At 52.8% G+C, this 15,380-nt stretch overlaps 2 protein-coding genes across 4 annotated transcripts in view; one reads left to right on the top strand and one right to left on the bottom strand.

Annotated features, from left to right (window-relative positions):
- Window positions 1-9,895, bottom strand: part of VPS53 (VPS53 subunit of GARP complex) — a 69,830-nt gene extending 59,935 nt beyond the window's left edge. For both annotated transcript variants that reach the window (XM_064468027.1, XM_064468028.1), the window contains exons 1-4: window positions 9,757-9,895; window positions 6,881-6,961; window positions 5,721-5,770; window positions 4,842-4,908 (exon numbers count right to left, since the gene is read on the bottom strand). In XM_064468027.1, the coding sequence (XP_064324097.1) occupies window positions 4,842-4,908; window positions 5,721-5,770; window positions 6,881-6,961; window positions 9,757-9,840 (282 nt within the window). In that variant the 5' untranslated portion in view covers window positions 9,841-9,895. The remainder of the gene's footprint in view (window positions 1-4,841; window positions 4,909-5,720; window positions 5,771-6,880; window positions 6,962-9,756) is intronic.
- A 62-nt stretch (window positions 9,896-9,957) lies between these two features.
- Window positions 9,958-15,090, top strand: TLCD3A (TLC domain containing 3A). Of its 2 annotated transcripts, XM_064468026.1 has the most exons (6): window positions 9,958-10,267; window positions 10,897-10,980; window positions 13,032-13,245; window positions 13,441-13,536; window positions 13,996-14,109; window positions 14,191-15,090. In XM_064468026.1, the coding sequence occupies exons 1-6, from the start codon at window positions 10,146-10,148 to the stop codon at window positions 14,263-14,265; spliced, it is 705 nt and encodes a 234-aa protein (XP_064324096.1). In that variant the 5' UTR covers window positions 9,958-10,145; the 3' UTR covers window positions 14,266-15,090. The 2 variants fall into 2 exon arrangements, with proteins under 2 accessions (XP_064324096.1, XP_064324095.1); XM_064468025.1 differs by having other exon boundaries at window positions 13,996-15,090.
- The last annotated feature ends 290 nt before the right edge of the window (window positions 15,091-15,380 follow it).

Here is a 15,380-nt window from a genome sequence, read left to right as displayed (position 1 = left end):
TCAGCAGCAGCTCTGAGAAAAACCGTAGAGAGGAAAAATCGGATAGCACTGGCTCCCCAGAAACTGCTGGCGCAGCTTGAACCGCATATTGTTACAACTGAACCGTGGCAGCTCCTGCATTCCCAGCCTCTCCCAAGGCATCTGAAATAGCCCAAGTCTGGGACTCCCAAGGAAAATTTTGTTACACCCTGCAGAGGAATGTTCCACCCGCGACTGTTGTTTCCTCCCATAAAAGGATCATTTGTGAGATAATTTCTGAAGTTCATGGTATTGTCTACAGATTTTACTGAAATATCGCACCAGGAAGGGGAAGCCAAATGAGCCAGACTATTTTAAGGCTTTTGCATTTGGAGGAAATTCTAGGGCAAAATTTCAAAAAGGCAGATGCTTTGAACTGGGAAGCGTTACAATTTGTGGAGAAGGGAGCATTCCTGTCTTTAGAGCTGCTTAAATAACGCTTTTGGGGCCACATCTATTTGATCAACTTTATTTTTAGATTTAGAATCTGCTTTTTCAGACACCTAAATGCTATTTTATATGAACACGTGTATGTGATCAAGACTATTTGGGAAACAGTTTAAAAACTGACTATAAAAAGCTAGTCTTACATCCTTCGCATACCTACAATTCACCTTGAAGACCTGCTCAATCATCTCAGCACCCAGGTGGAGCACAAAAATGTTATCCCCATCATTGCCACCACCACATTACCAGCCAGACAGAACAGGAGACGATCACAGGGAGCACCGTGGCTGGATCTGCAATTAGGATTTTGAACTTGCTATCCCTAAGGTCTCCTTTCCCTTAAGGAACACGGAGAGCACGTTCCCATAGCTGCATACTGCATATTCCCCACTGGGTCTGACTGGGATTTAGATTGCTCCTAACTGGGAGAGTAACACGCAGCACTACTCAGACATGTCTCTGCTGGCAGCACTCCCTCACCATGAAGGATCAGTAAAACAGTTACCCTGGTCTCAAAAACAAGGCTGGGCTCCCCTCTCCTGGACGGCTGCAAAGGTGCAGCTCTCAACAAGGCTCAGTAAAGCACTGCTCCTCCACACGAGGGGGAAAGTGCTTTGCTGGCCTCAGTTGGTAAATGACCCCTTCCCCAAAGAGAAAACAAGCTGTTACAGGCTAAATACCTGTAGTTTGTCTTCTAGGAACCTGCCTGGTATCACTGGTCTCCAAACACACCACCAAAAAAAGAGATTAGGTAGGCTGATGGCAGGTCCCACTGATTTGGGCAGCACTTGAACCAATGGCCTGCACAAGATTCCCAGCCCCGTGTTTGGCAGTTAAGGCTAATGGGAGACGGAAGAGCCAAAGATGAGCTTCCTGAATCAGCTTCTGCATCCCGGGCAGAGATGCTCCCTCACCTGCGAGGGCAGCAGGGATGGCAACTGCTCGCGAGCGCAGCTCTGCCTCCCCAGGCAATCCCGAGGCAGGCAGGGCACAGCTAACCCCCACGACTGAGGGCAGGGGCTCAGCAGGGAAACCCCTCCTGGCTTGCCTTGACTTAAACAAGAACTTTTCTCCTTTCTACCACTGCATCTGAGGTTTGTGTTTCCTTTGGAAGGAAGTCAGAGATTGAAAGGATGTTTATGAAAACTATTATTTGCTCTCCAGACAAGAACGGCTCCTCTAGCTCCGATACCACGCAGTCAGGCAATTCTGGCACATGCTGATTACCGTTTGCACGGTGAGTTAAGAGAGAATGTGACTGAAGAAAAGAGGCTTTTGCAAAACACCTTCCAGGTCCAATCTTGCAATAAATACACAAGATCCTGAGCTCCCACTGAAATCCAAGCAGCTGCAACATCAGAGTTCGTATGCATTTTTATTTACAGCACACACTTTCAAAGACACGATGAATTGCATCATTCTTCTCACGGTGTGCCAAGGGATGGAAATATGTCAAAAGGAAGGAATGGCTTTTTCAAAAGGTGGGCTGCTGCAAGTACTGCATGCTGCAGGCTACAGACGTCTCATATGGTAAGAAGTTATAAATGGGAAAAGGTATCTGAAGATACTTCTTGCTATAGCTGGTTTTAAGCTTTGTTTCAAGCCTAGTGCAAAAGCTGGTTGCCAACTGTTTCTTTATTAATCAAGGGTGGCTTGCAGTTGTGCTTAATATGATAAAATGCAATAACTATCTTCAGGCTGAGCTTCACAGGATGGCTCTATCTACCCTTCTGTATGGTTCAATCAAATTTTGCAGGGAAATATTGATCTTGAGGATACAAATTTCCTACAAATTTAATGAGAATAGAAGATCAGTAGAAGAAAGAAACTCATTTTATTGTAGGACCAAACTACAAACTACTACCAGAAGAGGTAAATAAGAAAAAAAGCCCCTTTCAGTGCCACTGACCGCCTTCCCAGCAGAGCACTGACTTGTTTTAAAGCCATCTTGGTTTCAGTTGTTTCAAAACAATTCCTTACCATACATTAGAAAATGAAACCTTTCCTCTCCTCCAAGTAGGAGAAGCCAGGCCTCTTGCTCTATAAAAACTGAACATTTCTAAGTGTCCTTGATCCCACTGAGAATATGCTGGTAAAACAAAGGCACTCTTCAGCACAGGAACAGGCATCTGAAGCTGAAAAGCAAGGTTTTTGTCCCCACGATCGGGTATCAACAGGGTGGTCACGTGAAAAAGGCTGCCTCACTCCCCCAGCTAGCACACAGGATAAACTACTGGGAGGAAGTAGTACGGGGGGTGACAGGAACAGCAAATGTTTCTTCTAGGTTTCTTCTGTCTGGTTCTGGGAGGCAAATATGAAATTCCATCTCAAACTGAAATGCAATTCAAGCACTCTTCAGCACTGTAAGATGACCTCTTCCGCTGCAGGTCCCTCCGACCAGCTGATATGCAAGGCCTGAGCTTGCTGACGCTCCTTTACTGCTTTAAACTTCGAGGCCCAGCCAAGTCCTGCCTCTCTAACAGTCTGGTTCCAGCAATTCACATCTGAAATGCATGTACAAGCGTGAAACGGTGGACTTGGATTAGAAACTTAGAAAGAAAAAGCTCACAGCATTTCAGATTCAAACAATTTTTCTTTCCAGAGAACTAATACTTTCAATAATTGAATGGTTTCACTATTTGTTAGGACCTCAAAGTAAGAAAGAGCTGTAACACTTCTGGGAGGCTGTCTGGCCTTAGCCCATGCAGCCCGTGCAACTGCAAGCTCTGGCATCTGTCGTAAAGTCTGCTTCTACCTTGCAAAGCAGCAAAGCGATGGAAAATGGGAAAATTGACAGCTAAATACAGGAATATCTGTGGTTAACTGCAGCTCCAGGCCACCTGAAAGATGCCCTGCACAGGCACACTGCGTACACGTCTGTGTTTAAAGGTTTTTACTTGGATGGAAATTTGATTGGGTCCTTTGCAACCAAACTAAATGAAGGGCTGCACAGACAAACCTGCCTCCCCAGTACCTCAGAGCAGGATACTGTCCAAGTCCGCCCGTACATGCTTTGGAGAAGTTCAAAGGGATTAAAGAGAGAGACAGCACAGACACAAGGCAAAGCTCTAAACAAAGCTTGCCAAATCTCCGTAGCACAGAGGCACTTTCGTTACCCTGCAAGCACAGCTGACCACGGCACTGCTTTTGTTCACCTCTTACCACATTCATCCTTGGGACCTGCAAGTCCTGAGGCACTTTGGGCAACTCTCAGCCACAGCTCTTCTTGATCCCGCTTTTTTGCGGTCCTCTCTGAATTTGTCACCCCAAATGGGCCCAAAAGGCTACAACAGCACCAGCTTTCCAATCCCACCCAAACTCTCCAAGTACTGCACTGGTTTCCACTCCCTTCTCAACTTCTGTAATTGCCTCCCCACTTGATTTCCTGTCTCGTCCCTGCACAGTGATCACAGGCAGCACCTCTCCTAGGTATGCCACATCCCAAACACATGCCCAGTTTAGCAGCAGTACCCAGGGAGCCATGCAAACACTAATTCTGCTAGGAGAGGTAAGCACCTTGCATTTTTTTGGAAGCAATACGAAGGCATAGAGAAGTTAAATAATTCACTCAGGGCCACGGACTCTGTGGCAGAGGAAGGATTAGAAACATACGCCAATCGCTACTGCAGCAAGAAGTGGAAAATACAGCCAGCCATGCTGGTGAGGGAATGACGATGCCGTCCCAGCAACCTCGTCTTAAATCTGGTATTAAAAAGATGAGTCAGTGTTGACGGTGAGGAAAGCAGCATGACTGACGATTCAAGATGTTAATGTTCCTGGACTAAACCAGAAGAGACGCAGGAAATACAGCAGCACTGGGCGATGCCTCAGAATCGGGTACCGTGTGGACCAAGCTCAGCGTTCACAAACACTGCAGCCATGGCCATGCTGTTCAATGCCCTACTCTGAGCAAACACATCTGTCAAGCAAAAGGCAAGTGAAAACCTGACAGCTGAATAAGATGTGCAAGATGAACTGGCAGTCAGTCATCAGGCTTAGTCACTAGCAACTCAGGATACTTCAGCAAACAACCTAGTTAAAAGGCTAAATATCCTTTTATTGATCCTTGGTAGCAAATGTGCTTGTACCGATTCAACCCTATTCATTTTGTCATTAGCTTCAGAGCGGCACAACCGCAAGCCTCCCAGCTTTGCCTTTGATTTTCAGATCAATTCCTCATTCACTCGCCTTGGGAGGGCGATCAGAAAGCAGGCTAGAACAGCTGCTCAGCAAGCAGCTCGCAAAGTCCTTAGTGTGAGAGGCAGCGTAAACACCTCCCTAACGATGAGAGCAGGTTTCTGCCTGCCGGAGCCATTCCTCAATTTAGTATCGAAAGATGAAAACCCTCGGCGTCACCGGCGGTGAGATGCACGTACCTGCCTGCCATCCTGTCCCACGTTGGTCTGTCCTCTCACTACAGTTCGAATGTTGTCATCCAACCTCCTGCAGAAAAGAATCTACAATGTCAAACTCATTCTCTATATGCCTGACCCAAACAATTGTGGGAACCCTTGAGAGCTACAGAACAGGTTTAAAATAAAAAAGCTGGTGCTGCCAATGCTAATCCCACTTTTCCCCCCCACCCTCTCTACAGTTACATAACTTAAAACTCCTGCGCAAAAAATAAAAATCCATTTTCTAATTTAATCGGGGCTTCTTGCGTTTCTCCTCCCTTAAGCAATATTGTCAGTTTTCCCTTGTCTGTTTTCATTTCCACTTTGCAAGAGTTAAAGTGCTGTCTCAATCATTTCGGGTCAGTAATGCCAGACTGCACAGAAAATGCAAGTATTTCCTGCACACTTATATTGCTTTCATATTTTGAGCACCATTAATAACAATTTAAAACTACAAAAGAAGAGGTGTTACAATTGCTTTTTTGACCTCACAAAAAGAACAAATTTTCAGCTACCAAATCTTCTGGGTAGTTTGTTCTCTCGGCCTTCAGACTTTACTAAAATTTGGTACTTGTTGATTCCTAGTTTATAATTTTTTTCAAAGCCCTACTTTGCAACCCATCAGCTAAAATAACCTGAAAGGCACGTATTATACAGTAATGGAAAAGTATAAAAAAAGAATTACAGTTACAGGGAGTTGGCTTTGTCTCTGTCCCACTACTGGACTTGAAACCGACGCTATTTGTGCCTTTTAAGCAAATTAATTCCTACCAGCTATAGTGCAAAGGCTGTATTTATGAAGCCTCGGTGACAACCAGACTACCCGCCAGCTGAGATGCAATGAAACGGAGAAACATTTACCTTATTTTCAATCTGATTTTGTTCACAACTTCATCGATGTTTGCCAAAGACTACAACATGAAAAAAACCACAGAGAAGTGAAATGGGGAACCTTTTACCGCGATACACGGGAGCCGTGATACCTAACACTTTATCACACGTGGCACTTTATAAAGAGGAGAGCAAGGATTGTTTTACAGATGGAGGAACCGAGACGCACAGCAGCTTAGCTGCTCCTCGGGTCACATAATGAAGGGCAGCGAAAGAGAGGGGAGGCCAGGGTGCAGCCCTGCAGGTCCCAGAGGCTCCCCGCTTCCCACCCAGCCCTGAGCAAGCAGGGTGCCCTGAGCCCTGCCTCGTCAGCACAACTGCTCCCGAAACGCCGTGGTGACAGTGACCTCCAGTGGGCAATGGGGACAGAGCCTTCGCCTTCCCCGGGCAGAGACCCTCCCGCACAGCCCGGGCACCCAGCACAGGGGGTGGGGAGGCCTGGTCGCTGCCGGAGCTGTAGGAGGGGTATTGCGGGGGAAACTGCTCTCCACTACTGGCAAAGGGGAAAAAAGCCAAGCCGGCACCAGCAGCAAACTAACTAGAAACAGCTGAAAGACAAAAAAGCCGGTGCTGCAGAGGATCTTAGACACAGTAAATGTTGGAGCTGCCTCACAACTTAATCTTCAGCTGCAGAAACACCTCCTTTTTGCAATAGCTTAGTTGAAAACTGCCCCTGGGGCTGATTTGGAGAAGACAAAGTACAGATATGAGCCCACGGCAATCTCGTTCTTCACGTCTCAAAAGAAACAATAGGTTTCAAACATGGATGACTCTCTAGTGACGTTTCACAGGCAATACCCGCCTTATTTAGCTGAAACCCCTGAGGATTTACCAAATGATTAACAGACAGCAAGTTATGAAATTTACAGCAACCTCTATACAGAAAACTATTTTACTTCTACAGATCAAAGCAAGACTTTTACTGCAGCAAGCACTCTGGGCGGAAAGAAACTACGTAATGACAGTGAACCTCGTGAGATGCTAATTTAGGATGCGATTATTGTTATAGTCTCACTACCTGTGCTACTGTTTAAAAGAAAAGGCTTGGGTACAGGTTTAAGCACGCCTTCAGTCACTTACTATCAGGTTATCCCTTGCCCTGAGAGGGCTGTACTGCAAGAACTACTTACTTGCTCAGTGGGAAAGAGAGTATTAATATACTCCACAGCGTTGAAATCTGCTCTGTCCAGTGGATCTTGGCTGGGAAATACCTGGGGGGTGGAAAACAAATACAATTAACAATACATCACTGTTAATTTCTGCAACTTTACACGGTATCTACTACTTTTTACTTCAGTAGGTTTTTTATTTTAGATAAAGTTTAGAGTATTTTATTCAGACATATATTCAGTACCCACTTCGGATTGCGTTTCACAGCGTTGTTCTAACAAGCATGCACAGAGCACGGTCAGGCCCCTGCCCAGAAGTAAAGCAGCTCTATGCTCTGGAGGTCTCTGACCTACTAAAATTCCTGTGGATATCAGCCCAGATAAACACAGAGAATATACATGCATGCTTCCACATACAGCCCCAGCACAGTCGATCACGTGCAAGGAATTCCCGAGACACACCAGCCATTAATTATGCATCCCAAACCATTCTGATGCTCCTGCTGTTGTTTGGAAATGAAACCCCCCACTGAGGCACTGCCCTTATCTTTGCCTGGGCTTTGCAAGGCCCCCTGTGGTGACAGACGGAGGATTTGCTTTTCACAGCCGCAGAGCAGGAAACATGATGAATCAAGAAATGGTTGTACAAGTCCTCTGGAGACTCGGGTTTGCCACTTTCACGTGACAAAAAAGGGGGAGAGAAACAGAATCTGCTGAATGATTCTTCCTACCCACGGGAAAGGGAAAAGAGCAGCTGTGGTGCAAACAGATCTCATCTCCTCAGAAGTAGCTCAAATGATGCAAACGCAGCTGCCAGGCTTTGCTTTTTGTACCCACAGACTGAAATATGCTTCTCTGCTACCACATTTGTTCCATATTTATGCAGGCACCAGTTCTGCACTCCATGGTCAAAACCCTGCCTAGCTCACACCAGAGCATCACCTCTGCACATCGCCCTGGTCACATGCAGCATGTACATTGTCTTATACGTTTTGCAACGTAAAAGCTGCAGTTTTGCAAGACCATTCAAATGAGAGCAACTTCTCCCTGAAATAGGCCTCTTCAGCAGCTTTCCCAAAGCTACACCTGTGGCCAAGGAGAAGCAGGCAGCAGTTAAATATGCATGAGGTCCTGCCTGACCGAGGAAGATGCTCTGACATTATCCCATTGTTAAGAGCACAGCTGCAGCATCACAACCAGCCTGTCCGGCTCTAGGCTCACAACTCCTGCAGGTTCAATTAATCCCAAAACTCCACAAGCACTAAGAGCAGCTGAAGCAAGGTGCAGGACAGAGGAAAAAAGGCTGGTCAGGAACTCCACTCCCAAACCGCAGACAGAGATCAATGCAGGCAGCTGTACCAGCTAGAGTTGCTACTACTCCCAGGTCTTTGTCACAACCCATTAAGGAGGAATAGCTACCCCACACCTGCTGGGGCACCAGCTGTGTGTGCTCCTTACCCCGCTTCAGGGGGAAGTCAGCTGAGCCAGTTCTGCTCATTTAAACCAGAACTGGCAGGTTTTGCCCCAGGCTGATGAAGGACCACTCATGGGAACAACAGGATCATTGGGTTGGTAAATGCCAGCGAGGAAGTGGCAGGAGGCAGCATCATCCCCAACACTTCCTCTTGCTCAGGACATACGCCTACAGCCTTGTTACCTGTTAAAATAACTCAGCCAGGGATATGGTGGACTCTCCGTTGCTTGAAACCTCAAGTCAAGACTGTGTCCAAGAGACATGTTTTTACCTTGAAGACACATTTTGTGTGTGATGAAAATGTCATTAGGTAACTTTCTTTTGGTTGTACATTAGAAATCACACCAGGCTTCTCTGGCTTTCAGACAAACAGGCTCTGTGAAGTGCAGAGAATTCTGCACAAGTTCCAGGTTTCCTTTAGAAGCTGGTATTTCATTTAGTAATTCTCAAGGTTTCAGCAAAAATTACTCAATGGTTTACTGGCAGGTGTGCCAACCCTGTGCAAAGATAGGGTATGTGGGGTGTCTCTTTCCTTGGAGCAATAATATTCCAAAGCTGGCACAGCACCCACAGAGAAACTGTGCTACCTTCCTCACCCTCTGGTGCTGGGCTCACTTGAGATGCTGCGCCAGCCACCACAGCTCTGCCCTAGTTCTTTGAGGAGAGCCACCAGAAACCATCCACAAGCCTCAACACTTGAGGAAGTGTGAAAACTGATTTGCGTGAGCCTTTGAGAGGCCGCTCCTGTTGCTGACTACGGATTTCTACTGCAAGAAGGAGCTCTTCAGACAGAGGGGTTGGCTGGAGTCGGCACAAGCTCAGGCTCTGATGAACACATGGTTTTACCCTGGTCTCTCACAAACTTTTGCCAGGCTCCAAGTGCCACAAAGGATTTCAGGGAACGCTGGAGGACTTGGGCTGGAATGTAATATAGATCACAAAAGTCAAGCCAAGGCATTTAGATTATCCCGACTTCGGGTGAGCCGCGGGCCGTTTGACTCCATTAAGACGCTTTATATGCTAAGTAACAAGAATTCAGCCACAAGACCGAGAGCGGGCGGGCCCCGCCGTGCCCCGCGATGGGGACGCGATCAGAATCACCGAAGCAGAGATGAGACGCTCAGCTGCGGCCCACGGCGGGCCCAGCCCCGGCACCGCGGGGGAAGGCGACACCCCCCCCAGCGCCACCCGGCGGCCCGGAGCCGCCCCGGGGCTCTCTGCCCCCGCCTCACAAGCACGGCCAGCCCGGGGCCCGGCGGCGGGAAGGCCCAGGGGTCGCTGAGGGTCACCGCGGCCCCTCACAGAGCGGGACCGGGCCACGCCCGCACCCGGCCCCGCACCGGGGGGGGGGGGCCTCGCCTCGCCCCGCTCCGGGGCCCGCCCGGCCCCCGCCCGGCCCCGCGGCGGAGCCGCCCCGGCGCACCTGCTCGATGGCGGCCTGCACGGCGGGCGCCAGCTCCAGCGCCGCCTCCAGCCCCGCCGCCAGCTCCGGCTCGTCCTCCTCCATGGCGGCCCCGCCGCTTCCGGGCCGCGCGGCACGCCGGGCCGCGCGAGGACTCGCCCCGCCCCGGGGGCGGGGACGGGCGGGGGCGGGGGGCGTGGCGTCTCGGGTGGGCGGGGTTTACACCGGGCGGAGGCGGGGCCTGCCGCCCGGCGGAGCGGGGCGCGTCCCGGCGGCGGGACCCGTCCGAGCCGAGCCGAGCCGAGCTTAGGCGAGCGGCGCTTAGCCGAGCCGCGCTAAGCGGACCCTCCCGCCGCCCGGCCTGCTGTTGACAAGCGGCGGCGGGAGGCGGCGCGGCGGGTCTCGTCCCCATGTGGCGGACGCTGGCCCTCGCCTCCGCCTTCTTCCCGGGGCTTTTCGTCCTCTGCATCCGGTTGCTGCGCTGGGCCGACCCGGGATGGAGCCTCAAGGAGCGCATCCTCCTCAGCGGCAGGTACGGGCGGGATCGGCGGGAGGCGAACCGAACAGCGGCGGGATGCCACCGCCACCTGTACCCATCGCGGCGGGCTGCGACCGGGACCGGAGACCGGGGCGATCCGGGCGGGCCAAGAGCACCGAGCCCCGGCGGCTGGGAGCCTGCACCGGGGGGGTGCCCCGACCCCCGGCCGTCCCGAGCGCAGACCCCGCGACGGGAGCAGGGGCGGGCGGCGGGCGCAGCCCCCCTAGGCGTGGGCAGCCCTACCCACCCACGACCCCCCCCACGCTGCGGCAGGAACCCGCTGGCAGAGCGGGGATGCTCCGGTGCAGCTCTCCCTCTGCCCCCGGGGAACCGGGCAGGGTTACCGCTGATCCACGGGGGTGGAAGGGACCAGACCTGGAAACAACCCCCCACGCGTGTCCCCGGGTGGCAGCGCCTGGCACAGCCACCCTGGTCACGTCCCACGCCGCCTGGGCGCAGGGACCGAGCTCCTCCTCGCCACGACGAGGCTTTCGGGGTGTGCACGGAGTAGGCGTCTAAGTGCTCACAGCTGTCCTGGTGCAACCGTGCCGAGGCCTCCCTGGCTCCCCGGCCCTTCTGGGGTGACATTTGAGGGTGACCCGTTCCCTCTCTCTCCATTTCAGGTTGGTGTCAACGGTCCAAGCCACGATGGCAACGGTATCGGGGATCACAGTTGTCCTTAACTGCAAGGACGTGGTGTACGACAGGTAATCCTGCCCGAGAGCCGTGCTGTCCTGCGAGGAGCACGCGGAGGCTGTGCCCGGCCAGCTCGCAGCTGGAGTGTTTTATGCCAAAGTCTTGCACGTACAAAGGGGAGAGGAAAACCAGTTTCATGTTCCTCTTTCCTCGGCTTCGGGTGAAGGGTTGGGCAATGCGCTGGCCGTACACCCTCCGAAAGGCACTGGCTCGTTCAGCCCGCTCAAACCTGGGGCCGCTCTGCCTGCGCGGAGGGTCTCCTCCTGAGGATGGGCTGTAACATGGGCCCACAGACGAGCAGAAAATAAAAAACATCATCACTTCTAAAGGGGTAGGGAGTCCCCTTGCTGGAAGCTGAAATTCACGGTTGCTAACGAGTCAAGCAGACCTAGTGAGAACTGATTTTAGAGGTGCCAAACGGATGCTGAAGGAGTCCAGAAATGAGAAAATCAGTATGGAGTTTGCTCTGAAGGAAAATCACATCGCCTTGTCGTCAATAATCTGAGGCAAACTGCCCCAGAAGTAGCTCTCGCCAGGAGTGATAGCGCAATCTGGGTCAGAAGGCTTAAAAACAGAGCTATTATCCAGAATAGCAGAGAAAATTGTGGGAGGGAAGAATATAATTATGCTGAGCTGTCATTTGACCATCACACTGGATTTTAGGGAGGGCTGCCCTCGCAGTCATTGCAGACTTGACTTTAATACACAGACGTGAAATGTCCTACCTTGCTCTAGATGGTGAGGTCTAGCCGAATTGCTCAGTCCTGCTTAACCCAGGCGGTCTAATGAGTTACCTTTTTGCTCTAAAATAAAATACCTTCAGTATAGATAGGTCAGACCCACGCAGACGGGAGGCGCTGCCAGCAGCCCTCCTTCTCCCCAGGGCTGTGCGCTCGCCCGGGTGCTCTCAACACCAGCAGCTCTGTGCAAACACTTTGTGGTCAGAGACCTAGATTTTCCTTTGAATCTGGAGGAAATACAGCCCAGTGCTCAGCAGGGGAGGTCTTGGAGAATGACAGCAAGACAGAGAGCCAGGAAGCATCACAAAGGTTGCCGTAAAATTTGCCAATTTATTTACACAGGCAGACAATCATCATTTTGCTGGCACTATAATTACTCCGCAAAGCCCTGAGCAAGTTTTGCAAACACAATAGCCGGTCACTTCCCCTCCCTGCTTTACACCGCTTACATCTTTCTGTCTGAAATAGGAAGACATGCAACAAAATTCTTCTTGACATGGCAGGAGAGCAAAAGCAGATTTACCTGGGCCCCAAGCTACATTACTTTAAGCAACAGTGTAGGGTGGGTTATGTTTTTTTTCATCACTGTGATTTCACTCAGGACTTTCTAAAGATCCCGGTCTCCCTGCAGAGCAGGGCTTGCTGCCGCCCGGATTGTGCAACCAGGATTCTGACATGCTTTGGGAACAGGCAGCTGCCTGCAGTTATTTCCCAACAGACAAACGTCTCACGGGGGTTTATTGCCTATATTAGATGTTTTGCACTTCTCTCTCCAAAGTCTAGGCCAGGCATCTGTAATTAACTCTGAGGTCTCTGGGTGCTTTCTGAAGGCTCCCCGGGTTAGGCAGCCAGCTGAAGCGGCGTGGCAGGCAGGAGGGACCCAGGCTCAGAAGTTTTTCCCCTACCAAGCGTCAGCTCTGGGCGTCCCAGGACTTAGGGGAGAAGATCACCTGCTGCAAAGGTGTGGGATTAGTGCCGGATCCTGAGCGGTGCTGTGCCCCCGGCCCTCGCAGCAAACACCCAGCTGTAGGGCTAATCAAGATCCTCCCGTTAGTGCTGTGTTTGCGCTTGGCTGGGCCGAGCTCAGTGCCTGGCACAGCCAAGCGCTACACGGGGGCAGCGCCGAGGAGGCGTCCTCCACACGTACCAGGTACCTTTTCTCTGCTTAGCCAAATCAAGTTAAATTTTGATGCCTCTCAGCTTACCATCGGCTTCAAAATCTGCTCCTTCCATTCCAGACCTAAAGACTCTCTTCCACCTTTCAGAGCACCGCGAGGTGCTCAGAGCCGTTGCGATGTCTGTGTGTGCTGCTCCTCCCCTAGGCACTGGCTGGCCGTAGAGTACATCTGGGTCATCGTTCCCTACATGACCTACGACATTTACGTCATGTACCTCTGCCACTGGCACAAGAGCCGGGACAGGGGAGTCGCGGAGAAGAAGCATTCGCTGGCCAGCGTGCAGAGCTTCCTCCTGCAGGAGCGGCTGATGGTGACCCACCACCTCTTCATCCTCGTCGTGCTCACCCCCGTCGCCCAGGTAAGGGCTGGGCACAGCTGCTATGAGACCCGGCCCGCGAGGAGCCCCACGTGGCTGCAAGGGCTTGCAATCGAGGCTGTGCCTGACAAAGCATCTCTGCCGGTCAGGAGCCCGTGACCCCCCGGAGAGGCTTGTCGTTAGCTGCCGGCCACCTCTCCAGGAGGGCCCCATGCTCACTGCTGGCTTTATTTGCAGCACTTCAGGGGAGAGCTGGGGGACTTCTTTGTGGGCTGCATCTTCATAGCAGAGCTGAGCACGCCTTTTGTATCGCTGGGCAAAATCCTCATGCAGGTAGGTGAGGGGAAGGGTGGGGCTCAGGTCTGGGAACCCCACAGCGGCTCATACCCTTTCCCCACCCAGGCTGCCCTTCTCCATCAGCCTGTTCATGCAGCAGCTGGGCTGGGGGTCTCAGAGGGGGGCAGCCCCACAACTGTAACCCCGAGCTCCCCCACAGTGCTACCCTCCTCCCCGCCTCCTATTAGGCTCCCATCCCTTTCCCTACTAAGCAGCATGCTCTGGGGCATCCCCAAACTGGGGGCTGTCCCCTCTTGTCTGTACCTCCCCCCTGCCCCAGCCCTCTGCCCCCCACACCTCCCTTCCTCCTCCAGCCCTTCCTACCCTCTTTTCCTGCTCCCCCATCCACACCCGCTGGATGCTCGGCTCCACACTCCCAGCACAGTCGAAGCCCGAGGAGCGACGAGGTGCTGCTCACCCAGCGCTCGCCCCACATTTGCCCTCTTCCTTCCCCAGCTGAAAATGCAGGACACGCTCCTGCACAAGGTGAACGGGATCCTCATCCTGGTGACCTTCTTCCTCTGCCGTATTCTCCTCTTCCCCTTCATGTACGCGGCCTACGCAAGGCAGGTGGGAATCCCTGTTTACATGGTGCCTTTCCGCATCCCCCTGCACTGCAACATAGCCAACGCCTCCCTCATCGCCCCCCAGCTCTACTGGTTCAGGCTCATCTGCCGCAAAGCCGCCCGACTCTACGGCAGCTCACCCGCTGACAAAACCAGCTAACGGCCGGCAGCGGCAGCCCAGCGCGGGGGCTGGAAAAGGGTCAGCCCCCCCCGGCTCTTCCACCTTCAGTGCCAGCGCTTCAGGGACCACCGCGGAAGCAGAGCGGCGGAAGCGGCGATACCACCGGGCTGCTTTAGCTGGAAGCAGCCTCACCGCCTCCACCGCCGTGTCAGGCAGCACCAGCCTGGGCTAGGAAGGCTTTCTTCCCACGCCGTTCCAGTGCCTTGTGTCCTCCCACCCGTGGGAGCCAGGGCAGGAGCCAGCGAGGAGGACGTCTGCCCATAAGCATGACATTCCTTCTAGGATTCAACACCGCAGCACCGAACTAACAGTCACACGAGAGGAGTTTGTTAGAGCCTGCCCTGCGTCTTTCGGAGCTGACACCAGCACAAAGCTTAGCGAGGCACGACGGAGCTTGCAGCCCAGAGGCGGCAGCGGAGGTGATGCTGGAGCGTGCCCAGCCCCACGCAGTGGCAGTGGGGACTGGGGGAGCTGCGTGCCAGACCTGCCGCAGCCCCAGCTCACTCCTCCAGCTCTGATTTACAGCCTCCAGCTGAGAGCAGAGCCAGGTCCCGGGGCTGCAGCATGGTTCTGCACAGCCTGTCCCTGACCTTTTCCGACTTCGCCTCTACACTACAGCCGCGTTCAGACTCTCACCTCCCTCTGCTGCTGGGCTCAAACTCATCTAAGACTCCGCTTAACCCAAAGGTGCTTTTCACTACAGCTCTCTGGCGGCTGTGGCTGGCAGTGCCAGGGGAGGGTGGCTCCAGTGTCCCCAGCAGGCTGGAGGGGAGGGACGCTCACGCCAGGGTAGAGGAACAGTTTCGCTGTCTCAGAGGAATGGTGGCAGGGCAGAGCACCCACGGCTGGAGGGGACAGACTGCCCAGTCGCTGTCTCTGGGCACTATGCACGGCCCCTTGTTGGCAGGGGATGCAGCTTTCAACCCCCTCCCCTAATTGCAGTTGCTTTTATCTGCCCTGCACCCCGCGGTGGGTATCCGAAAGCCCGACTGGCACACGCTGCCCTGCTCTCCCTCCAGCCAACACCAGCAGCCCTGGCAGCACCCTGTGGGTACCAGTACAGCCTGAGCTCCAGCCGTCTGGTCTGTCCCTCC

This window comes from Phalacrocorax carbo, chromosome 17 (assembly GCF_963921805.1).
Source record: "Phalacrocorax carbo chromosome 17, bPhaCar2.1, whole genome shotgun sequence".
Classification (NCBI taxonomy): domain Eukaryota; kingdom Metazoa; phylum Chordata; class Aves; order Suliformes; family Phalacrocoracidae; genus Phalacrocorax; species Phalacrocorax carbo.
The sequence above is the reverse complement of the archived record's forward strand: the minus strand, read 5'-3'. Positions and strand labels throughout refer to the sequence as shown.